Source organism: Camelus ferus, chromosome 2 (genome assembly GCF_009834535.1).
Source record: "Camelus ferus isolate YT-003-E chromosome 2, BCGSAC_Cfer_1.0, whole genome shotgun sequence".
NCBI lineage: Eukaryota > Metazoa > Chordata > Mammalia > Artiodactyla > Camelidae > Camelus > Camelus ferus.
Window position 1 is genome coordinate 1,954,688 of NC_045697.1, and position 21,997 is coordinate 1,976,684.

Here is a 21,997-nt window from a genome sequence, read left to right on the forward strand (position 1 = left end):
TGACTTTGGTTTGCTAGTGTCTCGTGGAGGGTTCTTGCATCTGTCTTCATCAAGGATGTTGCACTACAATTTTCTTTTTTTGTGGTGTCTTTGTCTGGTTTTGGTGATGAGTGTCTCCATTTCCAAAATGAATTACTAGAAGTTTGGAATACAAAGTACAAACCATTGTTTTCTGCTTGTAGACTCAGCAGACACAGAACTGCTCTAGCAAACTGTTGCAGAGGTTCTGTGCCCAGCCCAGCACCGCTGGCTCTCAGCTGAGCGCAGGTTCCCAGGCCGCACTCTGGGCAGCGCCGCCCCTGGAAGAGCCCGCGGCCACCGCAGTGGGGTCTGCTCTTGTCTACGTCTTACTTTTGGGACCCCGTCCTGACAGCTCGTGATTTGCTTTCCGTCTGGCCTACTTTTGTGGACTGTTGGTCCCTGATGTGCGGCCGTCTTGGACGTGGGAGGTCCGTGTGCTGTCGGTCTGTCCTGCCATCATGGGGGCTTGCCCTGCTCCAGACTGAGAGTTCGGGTTGACACGGAGCTTCTTGGTGTCCACTGCTGGTGTATGAGTCGCAGATTCTCCCCTTCTCCTTCACAGGCTCTTTTCCCTTATAGCTATGCTGTTCAAGACACAAAATCACAGCCTGAACGTAAGTCGCACGGGGGCCGGCAGGAGGGCTGACTGAGAAAGGGAGGGTTTTCTGTTTGTTAGTTTGTAACTGACCTATAATTTACAGTGCAGTATAATGCCCTTTTTTGTACCAAACAGAGTCACATTCCCACCACCACAGCTGAGATTTAGAACAGTACTGTCACTTCAGAAAATTCCCTGTGTCTCTGTGCGGCACCCCCGCCCTGGCCACCCCGGGTGACCTCTGACCCAAGCCCCGTCCTGATGTCCGGCCGACTGCAGGCGCGGAGTGAACGGAGTCGTGCGGTGACAGCCTGCGGAGGCTGGTTCTTTCGCTGAGCCCACCGTCTGTGTCGCGCATGTGGGAGGTGGTCCCTTGTGGTTGCTGCAGGGTCTCCTGGTACAGATGTGCCACAGTTTGCTTATCCACTCACCAGCTGGAAAACAGAGAAATGGTCATTTAAAATTTTTTTGTCTGTAGAATTTTTGTACCAATTCTTTTCTAAAACCTGAGGCGTTGCAGTTTAAAAACTGACACATCCCCGAGGATTCTTGCCCCGATGTCCTCGCCATGTCCGCTGAGCCCAGCGGAGGTGTGCAGGTGCCCTGTGCGGAGGGGAGTGTGGTCCTGCTGACCCTGGAGTCACATGGCCTGTTTCCAAGTGTGGCGACTGGTGTTTTAAGGGTATGGCTAGAACTGAGAGTCCAATTCCCGTCTCCTTAGAAAGAAAACAAAGTGAGAAGTAAACGTGGAATGTAGGGACCGCCACTAGTGGGGAATTAATTTTGCAGATGCTTTTAAACAGGGTGTCCATGATGGTGTATACCCTGTGGCATGTTTGGGGTTGAACTCTTTGTTGCTAATGGAGGAGCAAAGCGTGATGGTTTCCTGCTGGTGCTCGGCGGCTTCGCCCGGCTGGACCCGGGAGCCCGGGAGCAGCGGCCGCGCCCTCAGACCCAGGCAGCGACAGGTCCCAGAGGAGAGCGCCGGTGCCTCGCTCAGCTTGACGGCAGAGCTGCCTTCTAGACCAGCCTTGTCACTTTCTGCCTGTTGAACCCTCTGCTTTCTTTAGTTTTCTGTATGTGCTTTGTCATGGCTCAGGAACAGGTAGCTGCGAGTACGTACGTCTGACACACGGCACGCTGCTGTGGCGGTGTTTAAAGGAACTGTCTGCTTGAGAACCGGGACTGGATAGTAACCGTCTTCAGGGTTTCGAAAGTAAGCCGGCTGCTTTCTTTCTCAGAAACACTGTCCGAGCGTCTGTTGTTCCTTCTAGGAGACGCAGTCTGTCCGGCACGAAGTCTCTCAGCCCCCCGGTGTCTGGAGAGGAGGAGGATTCCACCTTGGCTTCCAGCCTGGGCGTGTGCAACAGAGAAATTGTGCGGCGGGGAGCCCTCATCCTCTTCTGCGACTATGTTGTGAGTGGAAACGCGGGTCGTGGCGGGGTTGGGGCTGGAGGCCGCCCTGTGCAGGCAGACTTCTGCAGATGCCTTCCCCCCGTCAGGACGAGACCAAAGTCAAGGTTGAATCCTTCTGTGATGTACGACCAGCAAGCAGCCTGGGGTTTTTAAGTCTGTCTGTAAAAGGTTCGGCGCTGTCCCGCTCACGGTGCTGGGCGCGGCTGTCCCCAGGAGGGAGGCTCCGTGTTTGCTGTGCAGGTCTCATTAAAAAATGATTTTAATCTGTGGAAAGGGTGTTAGATTTCATTGCTGCATTTTAAAACAGATTCCTGTTTGAATGTCGTTCTTTTGTTAAAGAAAATAACTCTACAGGAGATTTTGACCATAAAACTAGCATCACTTGTTGAACAGAGAGAATTTACAAAAACTAAGTAAGTAAGTAAGTAGAAGAAGATGAAATCTGTCAGCGTATTACTCAGAGAGGACCTGCTGTTGGACTCTCCCAGGGCTTCGCTCCTCGTCCGCGCTGCTGCGAGGGGCATGTTCCTCAGGGTGGGCACGGCGACACGTGCCCGTGTGGCAAGCCAGCGCGCTGTGGGGCCTCCTGGGTCCCGAGAGAAGAGGCTCCTCTGCCCGCACTGCTTCCTTGCAGACTAGCACCTGCCTAATCCTCGTGTTTTGCTTAAATTCTTGATGTTGAAATAGTCTTTCTATCTTGTTCCATTTTTGAGGAGTAATTTGGTGTAATTATTTTGTTTTCACAAAAAAGTAAGAAATATATTAATTTTATAGGTTAATGCTATCAAATTATCCCACGTGGAAACTATAGGTCATTAACCCGATGTTGAAGAGTTCTTTTTGTTTTACAATTTGCTGCCTAGAAGTTCATTAATCACAAGGAAAGGCAACATGTGGATTTAAGATGGATACTTTGTATCTCTTTATACATCTTCCGTGAAATTTCTTCCCTTAAGATCTATTTGTGTTTTGGATTCAGGAATTCTGTCAGAACCGTGACAGTTACAGGGAATTCTATTTTTCTACTGACCTGTCGCTCGATTGGAGAGAGAGTAATGGGGAAGACCCGTGAGCAGGCCACGCTGAGGCCAGAGCGATCCTGGAGGGAGCGGGGCCTGCTCGTGGCGTGGCTTGGGCCAGTCACCCTGCCGCCCTTGGGTGGCCCTGGGTCACACTCCTCTCCGCCTCTGCCCGCTGGCCAGTGTCCCTTGGAGCGGCACTGCCGGGCCGCAGTGCTCGTTGCGGGCGACGGGCCCTGTAGAGTGTGCTCCCGCCCCACCGGTTGTCGCTGCTCCGACACTGGGGATTTTCAGGGAGGATTAGTGCGGGGTTGTTTTTCGCTTCCTGCCCTCTGGCCTTTCCTGCGGCATTAGCCTCTGTTCCCTCCTTGTCACTTGAAAATGGTCTCCCTGTTGCCTTTGTCCGCAGTGCCAGAACCTGCATGACTCAGAACACCTGACGTGGCTCATCGTGAACCACGTTCAGGACCTGATCACCCTGTCCCACGAGCCCCCCGTGCAGGACTTCATCAGTGCTGTCCACCGGAATTCCGCGGCCAGCGGCCTTTTCATCCAGGCCATTCAGTCTCGCTGTGAAAATCTTTCAACTGTAAGTCTTCCTGGTGCCCGCTGTTGTGCGTTTTCTCTGCCTTACAAGTGGGGTGTTAGCGTTGTTAACCACTCCCTTCCAGGTGGCAAAATACTCCGCCTTTCCTTTCCTTCCCCCCAACCCCAGCCCACTGCTCTGAAGAAGACCCTCCAGTGCCTGGAGGGGATCCACCTGAGCCAGTCGGGCGCCGTGCTGACACTGTACGTGGACAAGCTCCTGTGCACCCCGCTCCGTGTGCTGGCTCGCATGGTCGACACCCTTGCTTGTCGCCGGGTAGAGATGCTTTTGGCTGCAAATTTACAGGTACTGAAAGAAACAATGATGTTGGTTTTTATTGCAGACTTAGCTGGGCGAGCAAACCACTGACCGGTTCTTGCTCTAAGTGGCCACTGAAGGGAACGTATAAGCTGGTCCTTCCTGTGTGTCTGATACGAGTGCTGCTTGCCTTCCTTCTGGCCTGCCTTTGCTGTGATAAACTGTACACGTCCCATTTTCTTTTTTAAATGAGCACAAGCTTACTTGATTTGTTGCATGTTACAACCCCACTGACGTGTTCTTGTCTCCTTCAGAGCAGCACAGCCCAGGTGCCAGTGGAAGAACTAAACAGAATGCAGGAGCACCTTCAGAGCAGCGGGCTAGCTCAGAGGTAATGCTGGGACCAGGCGCTCCTTGCTTTTGGTTGTAACGACTACAGTTTGTGAGGGAGCAGACTCAGGACGAGAGGCCGGCGTGCTTATAGATGGGCTTGCTGCAGGGAGGCCTTAACAGAGAGCCGTTTCAATTGGGGGAAAAAACGAAACAGATCTTGCTTTATAAAAGGGAAGAGCAGCTGGCAGTGTCACCTCTACGGCATTCTCACCGCCGCGCTCGTGCTTCTGTGGGCCTCCAGGGGTGGCGGGTGTCCTGTCGCCTCTGCTCACCATCTGTGACGACTGGGACTGAGTTCTCAGCTGCATCTTTGCAGAGTCAAAGCCTACAGTCTGACTGCTAACGAAGACTTGAAAGCTGAAAGGCGCGAGAGTAGTTTCTGCATCTTGTTAAAATTTTGTCTCCTTATAGCTGTTTATCACCCAGTTCTGTTTGCAAAGTCTTTTAGAGGCTTTATCAGAAATCTTGGCATCTGTTACCTGAGGATGTTTCCATGACTACAAAATAAATTGGGAGAGGCTTTGACCTTATTTCCGCCACGAGGGGGGAGGGTATGAGAGAGAATCTAGTGACCGTGCTGTGACTCCAGTCTCACGAGGAGCTGTTGGTGGTGTCTGCCTGGGGAGGGGCTGCACCCGGCGCAGCGCGTGCTCAGAGGTGGCTTGTCCGTTGCCCGGCGGGTGATGCTGGGATTTGCGTTACGACGCAGTCGCTCCCATAGCAGGTGGGGGGGGGGGGTCAGACTTGGTTGTTTTTGACCCTAGACTTAGTATCCAGCCCAGATGAGGAAGGTTATCAATGTCTTGTGCCAGATGAGGTGACTCTTGTATGAAGTGGATGTGAATTGCTGTAAACTGTGTATTGCTGGGAGAGTAAATAGGCTTTGTGCACTTGGATGCTCGGTGATCTGTTTTGTGTTTGTAACAAGTGCTTTTGTCAGCTGTTATACCAGGTGTTTCCTGTTGCAATGTTTGAGTGTAAGTGAAATTTCTGAAAAACATTTGTGGGACTTAAAACTGTGTTTATTACATGTAAACTAGGGCCTGAATTTGGATCATGACTTGTTTGAGTGTCCTTGAGAAATAGCTCTGAACAGAAAGTCTCACATGTGTCGCACCTGCTATAAGAAGCCCCTGTGACTTCCTCCTGTGCGGCGGGCAGTGTGCTGACCCCACGTGTGATTGGCTTCCAGGCACCAGCGGCTCTACTCCCTGCTGGACAGGCTCCGTCTCGCCACCGCGCCAGGGTCGCGTGGCCCCGCTCCTCTGGCCACACCCCACCCGCTGGACGGGGATGGGCCCCTGGTGCTGGAGACAGTGATTCCAGACAAGGTAAGTATCCAGCAGGTCTGCAGGTGACACACAGGGCCCCCTCCAGGCACCGAGTACCTCTGTCGTCCAGCGGCCGGGGACGGGGTGGAGGTGCTCCGTGTGGCCCCCAAGGGTGTCCGCCTGCCTGGTTCTTGCCAGCCGTGGAGAGAGTCAGCGACAGGGTCTGTGAGGTCCAGCCCAGGTCATTAGCTGGGGGCACGGGGTGAGAAGGGAAGCGCTGACTTGGGTCATTAGCGGGGCTGAGGGTCAAGGTAATTAATAAAGAATTGGGAGATGGGGGAGACGGGTGGCCGTGGCCTGCACTCACGCCTGCGCAGCCTGCTAGCACGGCCCACCTGGCCTGTCTCCCTGTTTACGCCTGTGACCTCCTGTACGTTGACCCCACCTCCCCAAGGGACTGATACCTCATCCCCTCAGCCCTCACACCTCCGAGCTGGGGACCACCTGGGGCCTGGAGAGAGTTCGGTTTGGATATGAACTTGAATTTCAAAACCCAGCAGCCCAGGCGGAGCTCAGCGCAGTCCAGGCCCCTGTCCTCAGGCTGGGTTGCTCCGTGCTTCTGCTGCTCTGGGCCCGGGGGCGGGGCGGCAGAGCAGACCTCTGGTGGAAGATGATCAGCACGGTGCTCAGCACGGAGGACGGAGAGTGAGGGCACAGACAGGAGGGCCCGCTGCCCTGAGTGCTTTACTGTTTTGAGGGGCAGGTGTGAGGAGAAAGGCTGTCCAGACAGGTGATGGTGAGTCCCGAGATGCAGCCTCCGTGGCAGGCATCACTTCCCGTGGAAAAGGCCCGTGGTGTGGAGAACAGCCTGCACGGCTGGAGTCCAGTTTGACCGAAGCTGTGGTCATAGTCCTGGGGCCGCCGCAGGGCGCGGGGGTCAGTCGGTGAAGAACAGTGCATGTCCAGTAGCGTTGCAGCCCTTGAAAGCCCTGCCCTGTTGCGTCTGTCACCCCCCTCCTCTTTCTCCAGGACTGGTACATACGTCTGGTTAGGTCACAGTGCTGGACACGGTCGGACTCTGCACTGCTGGAAGGGGCAGAGCTGGTGAATCGGATCCCGCCCAGCGACCTGAACGCGTTCATGATGCACACGGTATGGCGGGGGGCGGGGGTCGCTGGCTTTCTCTCGCTGGGTACGTGGGTCTGACCCCTCCCGCTGTCCGGTGACCTGCGTGCACCGTGCACCATGCACCATGCACCTCGCCGCCTCAGCACAGAGACCCTCGTCCAGGGCTGTGACCCGAAAGCACGTGTCACTTCCCACATCAGAGTCCAAAGGAGGAGTTGTGTTTAATTCAGCTTCCCAGGCCCTCAAAGAAGATAGGTTCCCGTGGGTCATGATGAGTTCCAGTTGCTTGTCCTGTGCTCGTGAGGAAGGGTGTCGGGCTGGTGCCAAAGCATGTGGTCTGACTGACTCGTGATGGCCTGGTCTTGGCCGTGAAGTTGCCCTTCAGTACCCCTCTGCCTGTGGTAGCAGGGTCCCCCCACCCCCTCACTAGGTGTCGCACAGGCGTGCTGCGCAGAGCGCCTGTACCCTGTCCCCACTCCTGTGGCAGGTCCTCTGGGGGTGGCCCCCCTCGTGGCAGCACCTAGCCACAGCCTTAGCTTGTCCCTTCTCCGACCTCCGGGGGAGTGGTCGATGAACCCTTAGGTGGTGGTGTGCTGCCTTGAGATGGACCAAGCGGGAGTGAAGCGAGGGCTGGGGGGGCAGCAGGGTGCAGGCAGGGGGCAGTGGAGAATGGGCCAGGCATGGCAGGGGCTTGGGGCACAGGCCACACAGCCACGCCTCCCCAAGTCCCCTTCCTCCATCACCGTGAAATAAAAGCTGCCTTGAGAAGACAGGAGAATCGGCCCAAAACCAGTTTGCTGACCATTTTAAACAGCCATGCAGTGAAATCTGGTTTGCTGAATGATCAATTTACTTAATAACCAGTTTATTGAATTTTTCAAATTTGCTAGTTGGACATTTAACAGCTTTGAGGAAAAGCTTGGCTGTGGCGGCTGTGACGGAGGGTTCCGTTGTGGTTGCCGACAATGACACACACAGCTCTGAATAGTAACTGAATTACGATTAATATTCTACATGATAATTGGCCCAAAAAAACCTTTTTTTCCCAAAAAAAAAATCTTTAAAGGACTTTCTAAAAAAAAGTCAAAGAACAGTACAGATTGAAACGTTATCACGTGCGATGCCATTTTTACGATCAGACCTGTGGCGTTTATCTGGCGACTTTGATTTATTTCAGCTGCTTTTGAACATGACTTACCTTTTTCAAACCTTGGGCACACTGGCTGTTTCACTGATTTCTTGGATAGCACATCAGCTTGATTTTGTATTTTTATCAATTAAAATATCTTCATATTAAATTTTTGATTTCAAATAAATCTGAAGGCATAAACAATTAAAATATTTCTTTAAAATTAAAGTACTTGAATGATACCAGAAATCTGCTTCCCTGATCATATGTTACATGGAGCTGCTCGTTTGCTTATAACAGAAGTAGAATCAGGTATTCTTTAAAATACTTTGTGTGCCCTGACCTGTCGTCTTGGAAGCGTCTGCACTGCCCCCGTCTGTCGTGTCTCTTGTGCCTGACGGAGAGCCTGTGTGCTAGTCGTTGGTGAACCTTACTGCCCTGATGCAGGAGTTCAACCTGAGCTTGCTGGCCCCGTGCTTGGGCCTGGGCGTGCGCGAGGTCCGTGGAGGCCAGAAGAGCCCCCTGTTTGAAGCGGCCCGCATGGCGACACTAGACCGTGTGACAGGTGTGGTCCAGCAGCTCCCCGACACCCACCAGGTTTTCCAGCCCTTTCTGCCCGTGGAGCCCACCACCTACTGGAGCAAGCTGGATGATCTCTTTGGTAATTAAAGTAAACACTTGTCTAATTTTATAAAAATGCTGCAGGGCCAGTGCCATGCTTTGCACCGAGTGAAAACAGTGACCGCTGTTGATCTAACACATGGTCGGTGTTTCCAGAGGTCACTGGGCCCGGCGCTGGGCCGCAGTTCTGCGTGTCCTCCGGCGCGGGGGCCACTGTGTCCCTCCTCCACGGAGCCCATGGGGAGCGCAGGCCGGGCCTCGGGAACACGGGTCCTGTGTGGCGGGCGTTCTCCTGAGAGGGCATGCCAACCCACTGAGGCTTGTGTTTCAGGGGACGCCACGCTGTACCGGTCCCTGACCACGCTGGCCCGGGCCCTGGCCCAGTTCCTGCTGCTCTTCCCCAAGCTGCCTGGACACTTGCACCTTCCTCCTGAGAAGGAGCATGACACCGTGAAGTTTGTGGTCGTGACTCTCGAGGTGAGAGGCAGCTGCATGGAAGGAGGGGTGGCAGGAAGGCTCTCCCGTCTGGAGTCTGGAGGGTGGGGGGTGTCGGGCGGGGGGGGCTCAGGCCGGGAGAAGCACAGTGGTGGTGAGATGAGTACAGACCTTTTGGGGTCTTTGAATACAGGGCACTGCCAACGTGTGAATCTGTTTCCTCGATGCTGGGATGCGTTTGATTTCAGCGCAGACCATCCATTTAAAATCGTTTCCAGGGGAAGAAGCAGCGCAAACATAACGTTGATCCTGGTTTTAAGATACTTAAAAATAGTAATCTGAGAAATTTACTGTATTTTAAATTGAGCAATTAACCTGACATTTCAGCTGTGGGGAATTGAATACTGTGTTAACGCTTGTAAACACCCCAGACGTGTGTACATATTGTGGGTCTGTTGCCTTTTCTTGTGACTTCTGGAAAAGAGGGTCTGGCCTGCATCCTGGGGGGGCAGAGGACACGGCTGACCCAGTCCTGACTGCGCCTGCCCCTACACAGCAGAGAGGGAGGGGGTCGGGGGCATTCGCACAGGCGTCCACGCAAGTGCCTGCTTGCACCAGGCCGAGCCAGAGAGCAGCGCAGCGGGACGCTGCAGCAGGTGTACGGTTACAGGACAGAGGGACCGCTGCGTGCGGGGTGAAGCCCTATCCCTGCGTCTTCTGTTGGGGTCTCACTCCAGCCCCGGGAGGCAGGCTGTTCCCACTTCACAGATGAGGGAAGCGGGGCTCAGAGAGGTTCAACAACTTCCCAGGTTCACCCACTGGGAAGTAGCCCGTTGGCACCTGAACCCCAGCCTGCTGTCTCTGTGGCAGAGGCTGGGCCCTGGCCTGGGGGCCGAGGGAGAGCCTGATCCACAGGCCTAGCGGCCAGGGGAGGGTGGCTGAGGGAGCCCACAGAGCTGCAGGAGGGGGTCGGCCAGATTGGGGTGGCTGTTCTGCGGGGTGGAGACTCTTAGGGAGCCAGGGGTCAGGGTTGAACTGAAGAGGGACGGTGGCTGAGAGAGCCATCCCTCTGGAAGAGCAGGTACTGCTGGCCTCTCGAACTGTGGCCCGTTCCCGGACGGCCCCTGGGTCCAGAGAGAGGTGTGAGCCAAGCCTTCGTTAACAGGCCCTCCCCCCACAGGCGCTGTCCTGGCATTTGGTCCACGAGCGGATCCCACTGAGTTTGGACCTGCAGGCGGGCCTGGACTGCTGCTGCCTGGCTCTGCAGCTGCCCAGCCTCTGGAGCGCCCTCTCCTCTCCGGAGATGGTGACCCACGCCTGCTCCCTCATCCACTGTGTGCGCTTCATCCTGGAAGCCAGTGAGTCCACGACCATGGGGTTTCTGTCCTATGTCATCGAAACCAGTAGTCAGCTCCGAACAGCGAGCCACAGTTGTTTGCTCTGTGCCACCTGCTCGCCAGGTGCTGAGTTAGGAGCCGGGGGGTGGAGAGGTGGATAAAACACGGACCTGGCCTTAATCTCCAGCATCTTGGAGTCTGCTCTAGAATTTAGCTTGAATGTGCTTTTGTAGTCATTCATTTAGATTTTGGAGTTCCAGCTTTCATAAAAATACTTGTAATTTGTGTCCTTTTGATCTCTGGTCCTAGTTGGTCGTTTCATCCTTTTAGTCCTAAATGATCATAAGACTAATACGATTACAGTAAAAAGGTTACTTGTTTTCTGTCATAGTTAGAAGTGCTTGTTTCTGCGCTGCATTGTAACACTAACATATCGTAAAATAAAAGTGCCGTTCTTTTCGAGGGACAGTGTCCTTAACAACGGTCATTAGCCAAAAAATTTTTAAAAATTGGACATTACAGTTCACATGTTAGAGGGTATTTTGAAGCTTTGTATTTTTAAGTTAAACATTATGGAGTGGTATTTTGAAGACTCGTTTGAATTGTTTTCATCTGTGCCATTTGTAGTCGACTTGAAGACCAAGATCCAGGGAGTAATTTGTCAAAGCCAGACTTCTTGGGGGCTGCGTTGGTGCTTTTAGCAGTAACGAGTCACGAACTGTCCGATAAAAACCTTTGGGGAAAGAGCTGGGGACAGTGGAAGGACTTGCAGGTCCAAGTGTGGAGACCAAATCCTTGTGCATTTCAGATTAACCTGGAGATTGATATCGAGTCGTGTTGTCTAGAATTATGTAAAGTCTATTCTAGGAAACCTAGCCTTCATTTGATGCAGTCTGTCGCTTCGAGATGTTATAAGTCTGCATGAATATGAAGATCTGAATTATAAGAGATGATAAAAATGTTTGAAAATTCTTCTGTCTTTTCTGTTACGGTTTTAGTTGTGGTGCAGCCTGGGGACCAGCTTCTTGGTCCAGAAGGGAGGACGAACACCCCAAAGGCTGCCAGAGAGGACGAAGTGGACTCAGACGCTCCGAGTGAGTCTCAGCGTCATTTCTTCTGACCTAGTTTCTTTGGGGGCTTGAAATTCATTCACGGAAGAAGCCCTTACAGCGGCCAGTGTGAACGCTGGACAGGAGAGCCGACCTGACACAACTCGGTGCATTCTGTCACTGGTCCCCAAGCTGGAGGGCGACCACAGACACTGCCTTGCACGGCCCGGCACCTGCTCCTGTGCCCCGCGACACCCGGGACGCCCAGTCTTCCCACCACCAGGCACCCCCCACCCCCCTACACCTCCTGCTTGCATGTCTTTGCCTGAGACTCTGTTCCGGTCCGCGTTGCCCCTGCTGTGCGCCGCGGGCAGTGTCTGTATGGAGGGAAGGGTGAACACGTGGGAGCACGGAGGAGCTGAAGCTAGAGAGCGTTAGGGGCCTGGGTGCTCTCTTTTCTGGTGGGCTTCCTCCTCTCCCTGTGGGAAAAACTCCACACCTTTCATGTAAACCTATTCCAGACGTAGACACGTAGCTTAGCTTTTCATGTACTTTCCGCCAATTCAGGTATTTTACTCTGAAAATGGTGGCGAGGCAGATTGGGAGGAAAGCTTCTTGGCCAAGTGACTCCTTGTCACCAGGCCCTCCGGGCTCTTGGCCCGGGGGTCTGGCAGGAAGGCCCGCCTGCAGCCTGTCCCACCAAGGGGGAAGCAAAGGCCCGCCCAGCGGTTCTGGGCCATCTTGTCTTTGGACACTCTTACGTGGAGTACCGAGGTCCTGTCCGTGGCCCGCTGGTGTGAGAAACGCGCTTCTGTAGCAGGTGCACCTACAGCCTGTGTACGTCTTGCCGCCTCGGCGCCGTCCCGGGTGCTGACGGCGTTCCCGTCGTCGGGATGAAGCACAGTTTTCCTCCCGCTTCTGCTCGAGGTCCTATGACCGCACAGCCGTCCAGAGCAGTGACTTCCCCTTGCCTGGCTCAGCTCTCCTCCAGGCGTCTACCTCGAGGCTGCGCGGTTCTGCCAGCCCTTAGTTTGTGACGGATGATTTCTTGCTAATGCCTGAGGAGCATGCAGATGCTCACTCCCTGCTTGGCCACCTTCTGGCTGGGTGGCCTCAGCGAGCTTCTGTCTCGTGCGTCTGTAGTGCAGACAAGGGCAGGACTCACCTGCTGGGGCCAGCGCCGCGTTATGTAAATGAATACGTGTAAAGCACCCACGGCAAGCTGCAGGCTTGCCGTGGGTGCTCAGTGAGTGAGACCATATTTCATTTATGGTTTGAACTTCCATCCGTCTGAGGACAGTTCAGGCGTTTCTCAGGTTGAGTCGGAGCAGCCAGCCCACTGGCGGGAGCACCTTCAGTGTGGGTTTCTGTAATTGCGCTCGCTCTCCACGGCCCTGTTTAGGCCGGTTAATTTCACCCTGGCCAGAGGAAGAAGCTTGCTTGCTTTATCACCTTGATGGGATGATACGTCTTAAAGATGATCCCTTAAGTCTTACTTAAGCCACCCTCGTGTCTCTTAGTTTGGGGCTCAATTCCTTAAGTCCAGCGGAAATTCCTTCTCTCTGGGAGGAAGTTGTCTGTACTGCTGAATCTCGTGGACGTGGACACTGCCCACCCACGACCCTCCTCATTTGTCAGCTCAGCAAGTCACTCTTTGGCACACACTCTGAGCCAGACTCAAAGGGAGTAAGCAGCCGTCCCTGCACTTGAGGTGCAGCGCTTCTCACCTCGGGACGTGGGGTTTTCTCAGCATTCTGCCTCATGACTTCCCGGGTGGGACCCAGAGTCCCATCAGAACCCCTCCACCAGCCACGAGAACTGCAGTCTTGGGGAACCATGACCAGTGATTGTAACATGTTCTCTGCGCACCAGCGTAGTGACCAGCACAGGGTCCTGGGGAACCAGAGAAGCCAGAGCACTGGGACCCAGTTCAAGGGGACGGCAGGAGTCCTGGCAGACTTGGGAGGACTGCTTTTTTGGACGGGATGAAGGCGGGAGGGTGTGCCGGCCGTCAGCCAGCAGCTGGAATCCTCGGGGCCTCCACGTCCCTGGTGAGGTGGTGGTGGGAGGCTGGGGAGACTGGGAGGGGAGGCGGCAGTCCTGGGGTGTGTTCCTGTCTTAACCACGTGTGTGTTTTCAGCTCCTCAGTGTGTTACTGCCGCCTGTGTGATGGTGGCTGAGATGGTGGAGTCCCTGCCATCGGTGTTGGCCTTGGGTCATGAAAGGAGCCGCAGCACCCCGGCGTTCCTCACGCCGGTGCTCCGGAACATCGTCGTCAGCCTGGCCCGCCTGCCCCTGGTGAACAGCTACACGCGCGTCCCGCCCCTGGTAAGTCTGGGCCCCCCTTCACAGAAGCGCGAGATCTGGGGGGCTCATAGGAAGCCATGGGCTCGGGGGTGCTGGAGGCTGAAGCCAGGTCTTGTCTGCTCAGGTGCCCGTTTGTGGCGGCCAGAGCATTTGCCACGTGCAGCCTTGACACCTGCCTGGTTCCCTCGGGCGTGAAGTGTCTTGGCAGTTAGTAGAAATACTCAGTTTTCTAAAACGAGGTGAGGCGTTCCATCATGAGATAAGACTTCACCTCCGAGGGCGCCGGCTGTGATTCTAAGGCCGTTTGACTAATATGTTTCATGGGGGAGCAGAAATTCCACCCCTCGGGCGAGGGTCCCCTGTAAGTAGTCACCTTTGGGAGTGCTCGTGGGTTTTAGCCGCTTTTGCAGCTTGACTGCTCTTTGAAAGTCTTCAGGGTGAGGTTCAGGTGGGTGTCGTTAATAAACCTGGCTTCAGGTCACAGAGCCTGGGTGGGCAGGGCGAGGGCCGAGAGGGAGCTGGGCTGGCCTGTCCCGGGGCAGCTGCTGAATGGGGGAGACAGGGCGGTGGGCTGCCCTGTGCGGGGCTGGAGCCAGCGGGGGCAGGCCAGCAGGGCCGGGAGGAAGGCCCTTGTCACTGCCTGGAAAGGGCGCAGCCCCTGTGCGTGTGGAAGGTTCTGCAGGCATGCCGGGGAGGCGATGTGAAGGGGGCTTTGCTGTGGGAGGTGAAAGTTCCCACTCAGGGGCTCATTCTGAGGAAAAGCCCAGCGGCGTGATGACCCGGGAGCAGGGAGCTATGGGCAAGTGTGGAGCCCAGCGCCTCCTGCTGCCTCCGGCTGGCCTTCCGTTCCTGTGCTCGTGGGAGCCTGGGCAACGCTGACTCAGTGTGACAGCTGTGGGCGGCCTGGCTCGTCCTGTGCTGCCCCCAGCAACGTCTCTGCACACAGTGGAGCTTGTCCTGACACCTGCCAGCCTCTAACGGTTGGAGGCAGCTGAGAACCCAGCACGCGTGGTGCTGGCGGCAGGTGTGGGAGGCACACCTACTGGCTTTTGGGAGTGTCTGCGTCCAAGAGGCGGTGGCCTCGGGAGGGAGGCTGTGCTTCAAGAGTGTTTTCTTGTCTTCCTCACAATCCAGTCTTCCTGACTTGACTCTGTCTACTGTTTCTTTTTCATCCTCTTAGGTGTGGAAGCTTGGATGGTCACCCACACCAGGAGGGGATTTTGGCACAGTGTTCCCCGAGATCCCCGTGGAGTTCCTCCAGGAAAAGGAAGTCTTCAAAGAGTTCATCTTCCGCGTCAATACGCTGGGTAGCCCGCGCTTCTCCTTGGGGTTGGGGGTCACGCATCATGACACGCAGCGGCGGGCCCTGGCCTCCTTGTATTCTATAAAAGATTTAGGGCAGGATGTCATCCAGTATGAATGTATCTTGCAATGTATACAATACCGTCACGGTGAGAAATCTGACCCAAGTCTGCGTGTGGGTGTGGGTGAGAGTTTAATCCCAGATTTTCCCGTGTCAGGCTCGCTTGAAGTCAGGACAGGCACCCTAGGGATTGCTAACACTAAGGCGGCTCAGCCTGTGCGTCGTGCACCTGTGCCAGAAGGTGGCGGTGCTTTTCTCTGAGCGCCTCCTTATGTGACCACCGACACCCCTTCTCTCGTGGGCAGGACCAGCAGCCGGGGGGGCGGGAGCCAGCGTGGGCCGGGGGAGGTGGGCTCTAGGGAGACCGCGCTGGGCTCTGCGTGGCAGGGCAGGTCTTCTTAGCCTCTGGGAGACACCCCCGGCTTTGTCATCTGGGAAGTGGGGACTGTGCCAGTTTCATGGAACTGCTGCAGATTTAGAAATTAAAAGATGCATCTAACACAGCGCCTCAGGAAGCGGTAGCATCACTGGTTTCCCATCAGGATGCTTCTCTGCTTTCCGCAGCTGGGTGTAAAGGTTTGTCCCCACCTTATGGCTGGAGGTATGGCCCGGCGCATGTGGGGGTTGCCATCGGTGGATCCCCTGTGGCTCCGCCCTGTCGGACGTTTCTCAGCCCGGTTGTCCCTGAGCGCAGCGTGGGCGCGCTGACTCCACGTCCGGCCGGCCCCCCTCTTCCGGCTCCTGCGGGTCTGTGCTTGCTTTGATCCTGGAAGGTTCAGGCAGCAGACACCTTGTGCCCCTGCTTTTCCCTTAAGTCAAGCAGACGATTCCTCCCTGTTCAGAATGTCTGAGCAGCAGTCTGTTGCGTCTCCCTCTCGAGGCTTTCCTTCTTCCTTCTCCCGAGAGTGTCCCCAGGCAGCCTCCTGGTTCCCCACCCCAGCTTGACTCCAGCTCTCTTGTCCGCCCTCGGCGTCCCCACGCTGGAGCCGTCAGCCATACCTGCAGGCCCCGGACGGCCCTGCGGTCTTTTCCTGGTGTCGCCTTTGCCGTCGTCCTTGTTCCTTGTCCTCTTTTGTTCTGTGTAGACCGTCACGTTGGTCTGTCTGCATCTGTGCCCTGCTGTCCTGTCTGTCTCTGTAGCTGAGTCTGTGTCTGAGTCAGTCTACACCCAGGTTACCAAGAACACCCTGAAGTCTGACACTTTGGTTTCCCTGTCAGCACCCCCATTCTTGTCACTTGTTACCCGAATGCAGGTGGCGTGGCACCCCCACCCCCACGGTGATGAGTGGAAACGTTAGCGCAGCCCTCAGCACCGTGTGTGGAACAGCACTTGAGCTCAGCTCGTGCTGGCGCCGAGGATGCCTGTCGGGCGCCTTCCCCAAAGCCCCCTCGCCGTCCCGCCAGTGACAGGCCTTTCCCACCTGCTGCCCTTCCAGACGGCGTCAGAGGAGCCCTTGCTTTAACTTGCTTGCCTTGCACGCAGAGCTTCCGTGACACACACTCCACCACCCAGCGTGCTGTGCAGTGGTGTGTGCCCTGAGTCTGCACCCAGTGCGAGACGCCCCTTTACTCCTCCGAGTCCACACAGTGGGGATTGAGAAGGCACCTCTCCACCAGGCCACCTGGGCGAGGCTGGCATTGTGGCCGCATCCCAGCGCTGTCGTGAGGATTGAGGGAGCTGCTGTGCACGAAAGCTGGCGGCCCTGCTGCCATGACGTGTCCAGCAGTGTGAGCCAGGGGACTCTGCCTAATGGACGTCTGCATTCCTAGGGTGGACCAGCCGCACCCAGTTTGAGGAAACATGGGCCACCCTCCTTGGTGTGCTGGTGACTCAGCCCCTTGTGATGGAGCAGGAGGAGAGCCCGCCGGAGGTGAGGCTGCGGGCGTGCCTGTGCCGCTGCCGGGCACGCTTAGTCACAGCAGCATGCGCGTCGCCAGCCGCAGGGCAGGGGGCAGCCAGCGCAGGCTTCTGTCTGAGGGCGGCCAGCCCGCGTCTGCGCTGCTGTTGAAGCAGGAGCGAGCACCCCGGCCCGGGGGCCCTCAGGCGCCTGCGGCTGGAGCACATTTACCACCAAGCAGATCACATTCTGCTTCCCAGTGTTGGGGCGCAGCGGTTTCAACATCTCATCCAGACGCGAGGTGCGCTGTGAAGGCTGCGCGCACGTGCCTGGGCTCGTTTGCCTTCGCTGCTTTGCAGAGAGGAGGCATGTCAGAAGTCCCCGAGATTGTCTTTCACAGGTGTAGAAGCTAACAGGTTGTCAAATGCAAAGCCCCTAAAATCAGTGAGGATGTCAAGGACTTTTTCTTTAAAAGTAGTTCATATTTGGAGGTCTGTGCCATAGGAGACCTTGCTTTGAAAAGCAGGCGTTTGCCCATGAGATTCACTTCCAGTCACAGCTCTGATGAACTTAACGCAGACAGAATAGGACCATGGCCGGGAAGGCATGTCCCTCCGTGGCACACGGGGCTCCTGCGTGCAAGGCCAGGTGGCCTGACAGCCATGGCCTGCAGCATCTGCCTGCAGGTGGGCAGCGGTGGTCGTTGGCGTCACAACCAGGTGACGTGTGGGCTCCCTTCCAGGAAGACACGGAGAGGACCCAGATCCACGTCCTGGCCGTGCAGGCCATCACCTCCCTGGTGCTGAGCGCGATGACTGTGCCCGTGGCCGGCAACCCAGCCGTGAGCTGCTTGGAACAGCAGCCCCGGAACAAGCCCCTGAAAGCCCTGGACACCAGGTTCGCCCGCGTTGCTGCATGTCTCCAGGGCCCCGCCTGTGGTGGGGGCAGAGGGGCGCCAGGGCGCCCTTTCCTCTGCTGCCAAGCTTAAAAACAAGGCCCCTGCACGTGCTGCCTAGCTACTTTCGGGGCGCAGATCCGAAAGTGGCCTGGTGAGCGAGGCCTGGTGGCGTCCAGTGTGCAGGGCAGACTCCAGCAGAGCTGGGGTCAGGGGCTGGTGGAGCGCCGCAGAGGGCGCGGCCCTGGTCTCGCCGGTGCCTGTGTCCTCGAGGCGCGGCAGCGAGGCCTGGTGCTCTGCAGCCTTCACTCTGAACTGCAGGTTTGGGAGGAAGCTGAGCATTGTCAGAGGAGTTGTGGAGCAGGAGATCCAAGCGATGGTGTCCAAGAGAGAGAACATCGCCACCCACCACCCGTACCAGGCCTGGGACCCCGTGCCGTCTCTGTCCCCAGCCACCACAGGTGCGTGTGCGGGCGGGGCCCATGCTCTCAACACCAGCCGTGCGCAGCGACCGGTCCTGGCTTTATTTGGAGGCTGTGGCACTCAGTGTGCGGCCCTGGTTCCTAAGTCCACATCGTACTCAGGCCCGGGGAGACTTGAACAGCCTGGAGGAAACAGTGTGGACATGAGTGGAGCGCCCTCTCCCACGGTCAGGCCGGTTGTGGGGAGCAGAGTCCTAGAGGCTGAGAGGCTGGCAGCAGAGGGATGTCAACAGAGTTCCTGTGGACAGGCGGGATCTCTAGCTTCTTGCGAGGAGCTTGGTGTGGCGAGAGCATGCTGCCATCTCGGGTGGCCGCTCGGGGCCTCGCTCTCCCTGGGTCCGCCCTGTGGTGGGCACTGGACCTTGTCGCCTGGGCTAAAAGAAGGGAATTTTGTGGGGTTTTTTTTTTCAATGTACATTTTTTATTATTGAACAAACAGTATTTTAGCCTGGAGTTTTGTGATTCCTGAGGTTTTATTAGGAGTTGTTAGATCCTGCAGGCTTAAGCGTCTTGAAAGCTCTGCCTGGAAGAGCTACTCTGTGGAAAGGCGGTGTGTGCGCCCCAGGCTTTGACGGGCATCTAATTAAACTGAGGGCCGTGACCCTGGATGGTGTGGGCCCTCGAGGAGCTTATGGCTGATGGAAGAGATGACAGGTGGCGTCACTGGCCAGCGCAGAGGCAGGAGGGCAGGTGCAGAGGGGGCACGGGACGAGGAACGCTGGGGAGAGCCCGTGCCTTTGGGGGGAGGGGCAGGCCTCTTGGAAGAGGGCATCTTGGTGCTGGCGAGGTTGGAGGGCAAAATGGTGCCTGGCAGAAGGAAGTGAGGGGTCACTTGGGGGCATGGAGGGTGTGAAAGACAGTGAGGGGTTCGTGGGAAGATGGTCAGCCTACACCTTGCTCCTGGTGGGCTCGACTGGACAGTCCGGTCACCGAGGCCAGTTCCGGGAGGTGCTGACCACAGACTCGCCCTCTGGCCCCAGGGGCTCGCCAGCTGGGTGGCTGCTTCATCCACAGCTACTCACTCTTAGGCTTTTGTAGCTCAGCCCACAGCCGGTTCCCGTTTAGGGTCTGAAGCTGGTTTGTCGTGGAGAAGAAATGACAGTTGAGTCACCGCTGCTCCACTGGTCCTTCCCACCTAATGGTCATGGAGCAACAGAGGAAGCCCTGAGCTCCTGGGGTCGGACCAGGCAGGGCGGGACGCAGTCCTGGTGGCCGGGGGTGGCACTGACTGCACTGTCTCCCCACAGGTGCCCTCGTCAGCCACGACAAGCTCCTGCTGCAGATCAACCCCGAGCGGGAGCTGGGTAGCACGGGCTACTTGCTTGGCCAGGTCAGCCTCGCCGCCCCCTTTTCCTCTGCTGCCTGCCCTCGGCTCGTTGGGCCGGTTTCCGTCTGGAGGAAGCTTGAATGCATTTATAAATAGGAGGAAGGTTTGCTTTAATTTGTTTTACTTAACATTCTTCAGTCCCAGGAGGCTCTAAGGTGCTTTCCGTCTGTAATGATAAGCGTAAGTGGAGCAGCGAGTGAGCGTCGGTCTGTGGGGAGAAAGGGGGACGTGGGAGGACGTGGGAGGACGTGGACCCGTCGGAGGGGACATCCCAGTGGCCGGCCTGGTGGGAGGCGCGGTGGCACAGCCGGTGTGGCGGGGGTGGTGGCTCCTGGTGCCAGGTCGCCAGGTTGATGTTTACTGGGAAGGTCACTGTACACTGCATCCAGTTCCTCCAGAAAAGTGGGGACAGTCAGGCGGGGAGGGTTCAGTGTGGCACTGGGCTGAGGCTGGGTGCTGCTGTTAACACGGGCTTCCTCTCAGCACCGTGCTGGTCCCCTTAGCAAGCAGGGCTCTGTTCCCACACCGTGCTGCCCCCCTTAGGTTCTCCCCCAGGGGCCCAAGCGACTCCCTACCCTGCCCTCTCGGGATAAGCGCATCACCCTTTGGCATCTGTAGGGAGCAAACAATTCAGAAAAATGGGGTTACCATAAATGACTACCAGCGAGAGGGCCAGTTTTGAAAAGAAATCCCACGTTCGGTTTCAGTTTTTGCCAACTCCTTATTCTGATGTCCCTCAGGAGTGGAAGTGTCCTTTCTTAGAGACTCCTCAGCCGCACCTGTGTGGCTGACTGCCCCTCATTCTGGGTCTTTAGTCCCCAAGGCGGAGCTCTCCAGCCCTGCTCCCCCATCTGCCCAGAACCCCTGGGTCTGGATGAGCCCTGCTAGGTGGTGGGGGCCCACTCGCCTCGGGCCTCGGGCCGTACCTGCAGCTCAGTGGCCCAGCCTCAAGGAACCCGCTGCCTGGCCCTGAGCGCTGAGCCCAGTGTCTTGTGTCCCCAAAGGTGTCCATCCACTCTGTGTGGCTGGGGAACAGCATCACGCCACTGAGGGAGGAGGAGTGGGACGAGGAGGAGGAGGAGGAGGCCGACACCCCGGCTCCGACGTCACCACCCACATCTCCAGTCAACTCCAGGTTTCCATCCGCCTTTAGACCTTTAGTCTTAAAGCAATTTGAAATTTCTTATTGGTCATTGACCTGTTTGGGGTGCCTTGTAAAATGAACCTCCCCTTCGTACGGGGAAATTTGTGTGGCAGGAAACACCGGGCTGGAGTTGACATCCACTCCTGTTCTCAGTTTTTGCTTGAGCTGTACAGTCGTTGGATCCTGCCATCGGGCTCAGCCAGGAGGACCCCCGCCGTCCTGATGAGCGAAGTGGTCCGATCTGTGAGTGACCCCGCGCCTGGTGGAGGTGCCGTTGGAGCTGACGGCCCAGGTCCTTGTCCACACTGTCTCCCCGCGGGCCGGTGAGCAGCGGCCCCCCGACCGCCAGCCCCGGAGGAGCGTTGATGTGGAGCGGTGGTTCTCCAGCAGTCGGCCTGGCGAGTCCTTTCCACCCTTGAGATTAGTGGGGACCCCAGAGAGCGCTGGTTCCTGGGGTGACACCCACCAGTGCTTGCAGAATTGGGAGGTGTTTTAAAACAGCTCCTTACCCAGCGCTGGCCTCTCTGGGTCACTCGGCTCGGCCAAAAGGAGAGTGCCCGGTGACCGACCATCCTCGCTCTCTGTGCAGCACAGGGTTTTGTTTTCTGCCTAAAGATGTCTCTTTTTGGTAATGACGAAGTTTTTTTTTAAAAAGTCTGTTTTTCTCAATATTCCTTTAAAGGTTTTTAAGTTGTTTCAGATCTGGTTAAGTTGAGATTTTTTTAAGAACTGTAATTTTAATTTGCAATGTAAGTTACAAATTGATTCAAAAAAGTCAACAAGCGGCAAGCACTGCTAAAGATCTTAAATTGAAAACAAGGAGTTATTCATTTAAAAATAAAAGTAGTAACAATTACTATTTAAAACAAATTTAAGTAATGAGAAGAGCCTTGTTGTACATTTTTGCAAGTCTCTTTCACGTCTGGCTCATCAGAAGTCAGCTGGCTGCTCCCATCTGCTCTGCATTCAGTCTGTATCAGGTGACGCCTAGGGAACGCCAGCGTGCGGCTGGGAGGGCGCAGGAGAGACGAGCCAGCAGGTCTTAGTGTCTCTGGGAAATGGTTTTGACCTTGTGACCCAGAGGCTTTCAGGCGTCCACCCACCTAGGACCTCCTTCAGCCGCTTTGCTGACTCCTGTGGCCTGGCGGAGGGGCTGCCCCAGCCCCCCACGCGCGTCAGATCAGGGGCCTTCACACCCAGCTGATGTTCATGTTTTGGTGTAATGTGCAAAACAGAGCATTTTGGGGTGACAAAAGAACCATTGCCTGAGCACTTATTTCTGAAAGTCACCCACTCCCCTCTTTTGGGGCCTTCGAGAGCCCGTCCCCTGGCTGCCAGGCACTTCCAACGCCAGTGGCCTCAGGTGTGTGTGGGTCTGGG

At 56.2% G+C, this 21,997-nt stretch overlaps 1 protein-coding gene across 1 annotated transcript in view; it reads left to right on the plus strand.

Annotated features, from left to right (window-relative positions):
• Positions 1 to 21,997, plus strand: part of HTT (huntingtin) — a 123,437-nt gene that overhangs the window by 93,734 nt on the left and 7,706 nt on the right. The window contains 18 exon segments of the mRNA XM_032493076.1: positions 1,894 to 2,035; positions 3,464 to 3,643; positions 3,770 to 3,946; positions 4,213 to 4,289; positions 5,484 to 5,622; positions 6,592 to 6,714; positions 8,267 to 8,480; positions 8,772 to 8,917; positions 10,056 to 10,233; positions 11,211 to 11,306; positions 13,402 to 13,589; positions 14,749 to 14,875; positions 16,702 to 16,802; positions 17,512 to 17,666; positions 17,986 to 18,125; positions 19,394 to 19,476; positions 20,478 to 20,608; positions 20,731 to 20,860. Of these exon segments, the coding sequence (XP_032348967.1) occupies positions 1,894 to 2,035; positions 3,464 to 3,643; positions 3,770 to 3,946; positions 4,213 to 4,289; positions 5,484 to 5,622; positions 6,592 to 6,714; positions 8,267 to 8,480; positions 8,772 to 8,917; positions 10,056 to 10,233; positions 11,211 to 11,306; positions 13,402 to 13,589; positions 14,749 to 14,875; positions 16,702 to 16,802; positions 17,512 to 17,666; positions 17,986 to 18,125; positions 19,394 to 19,476; positions 20,478 to 20,608; positions 20,731 to 20,860 (2,527 nt within the window).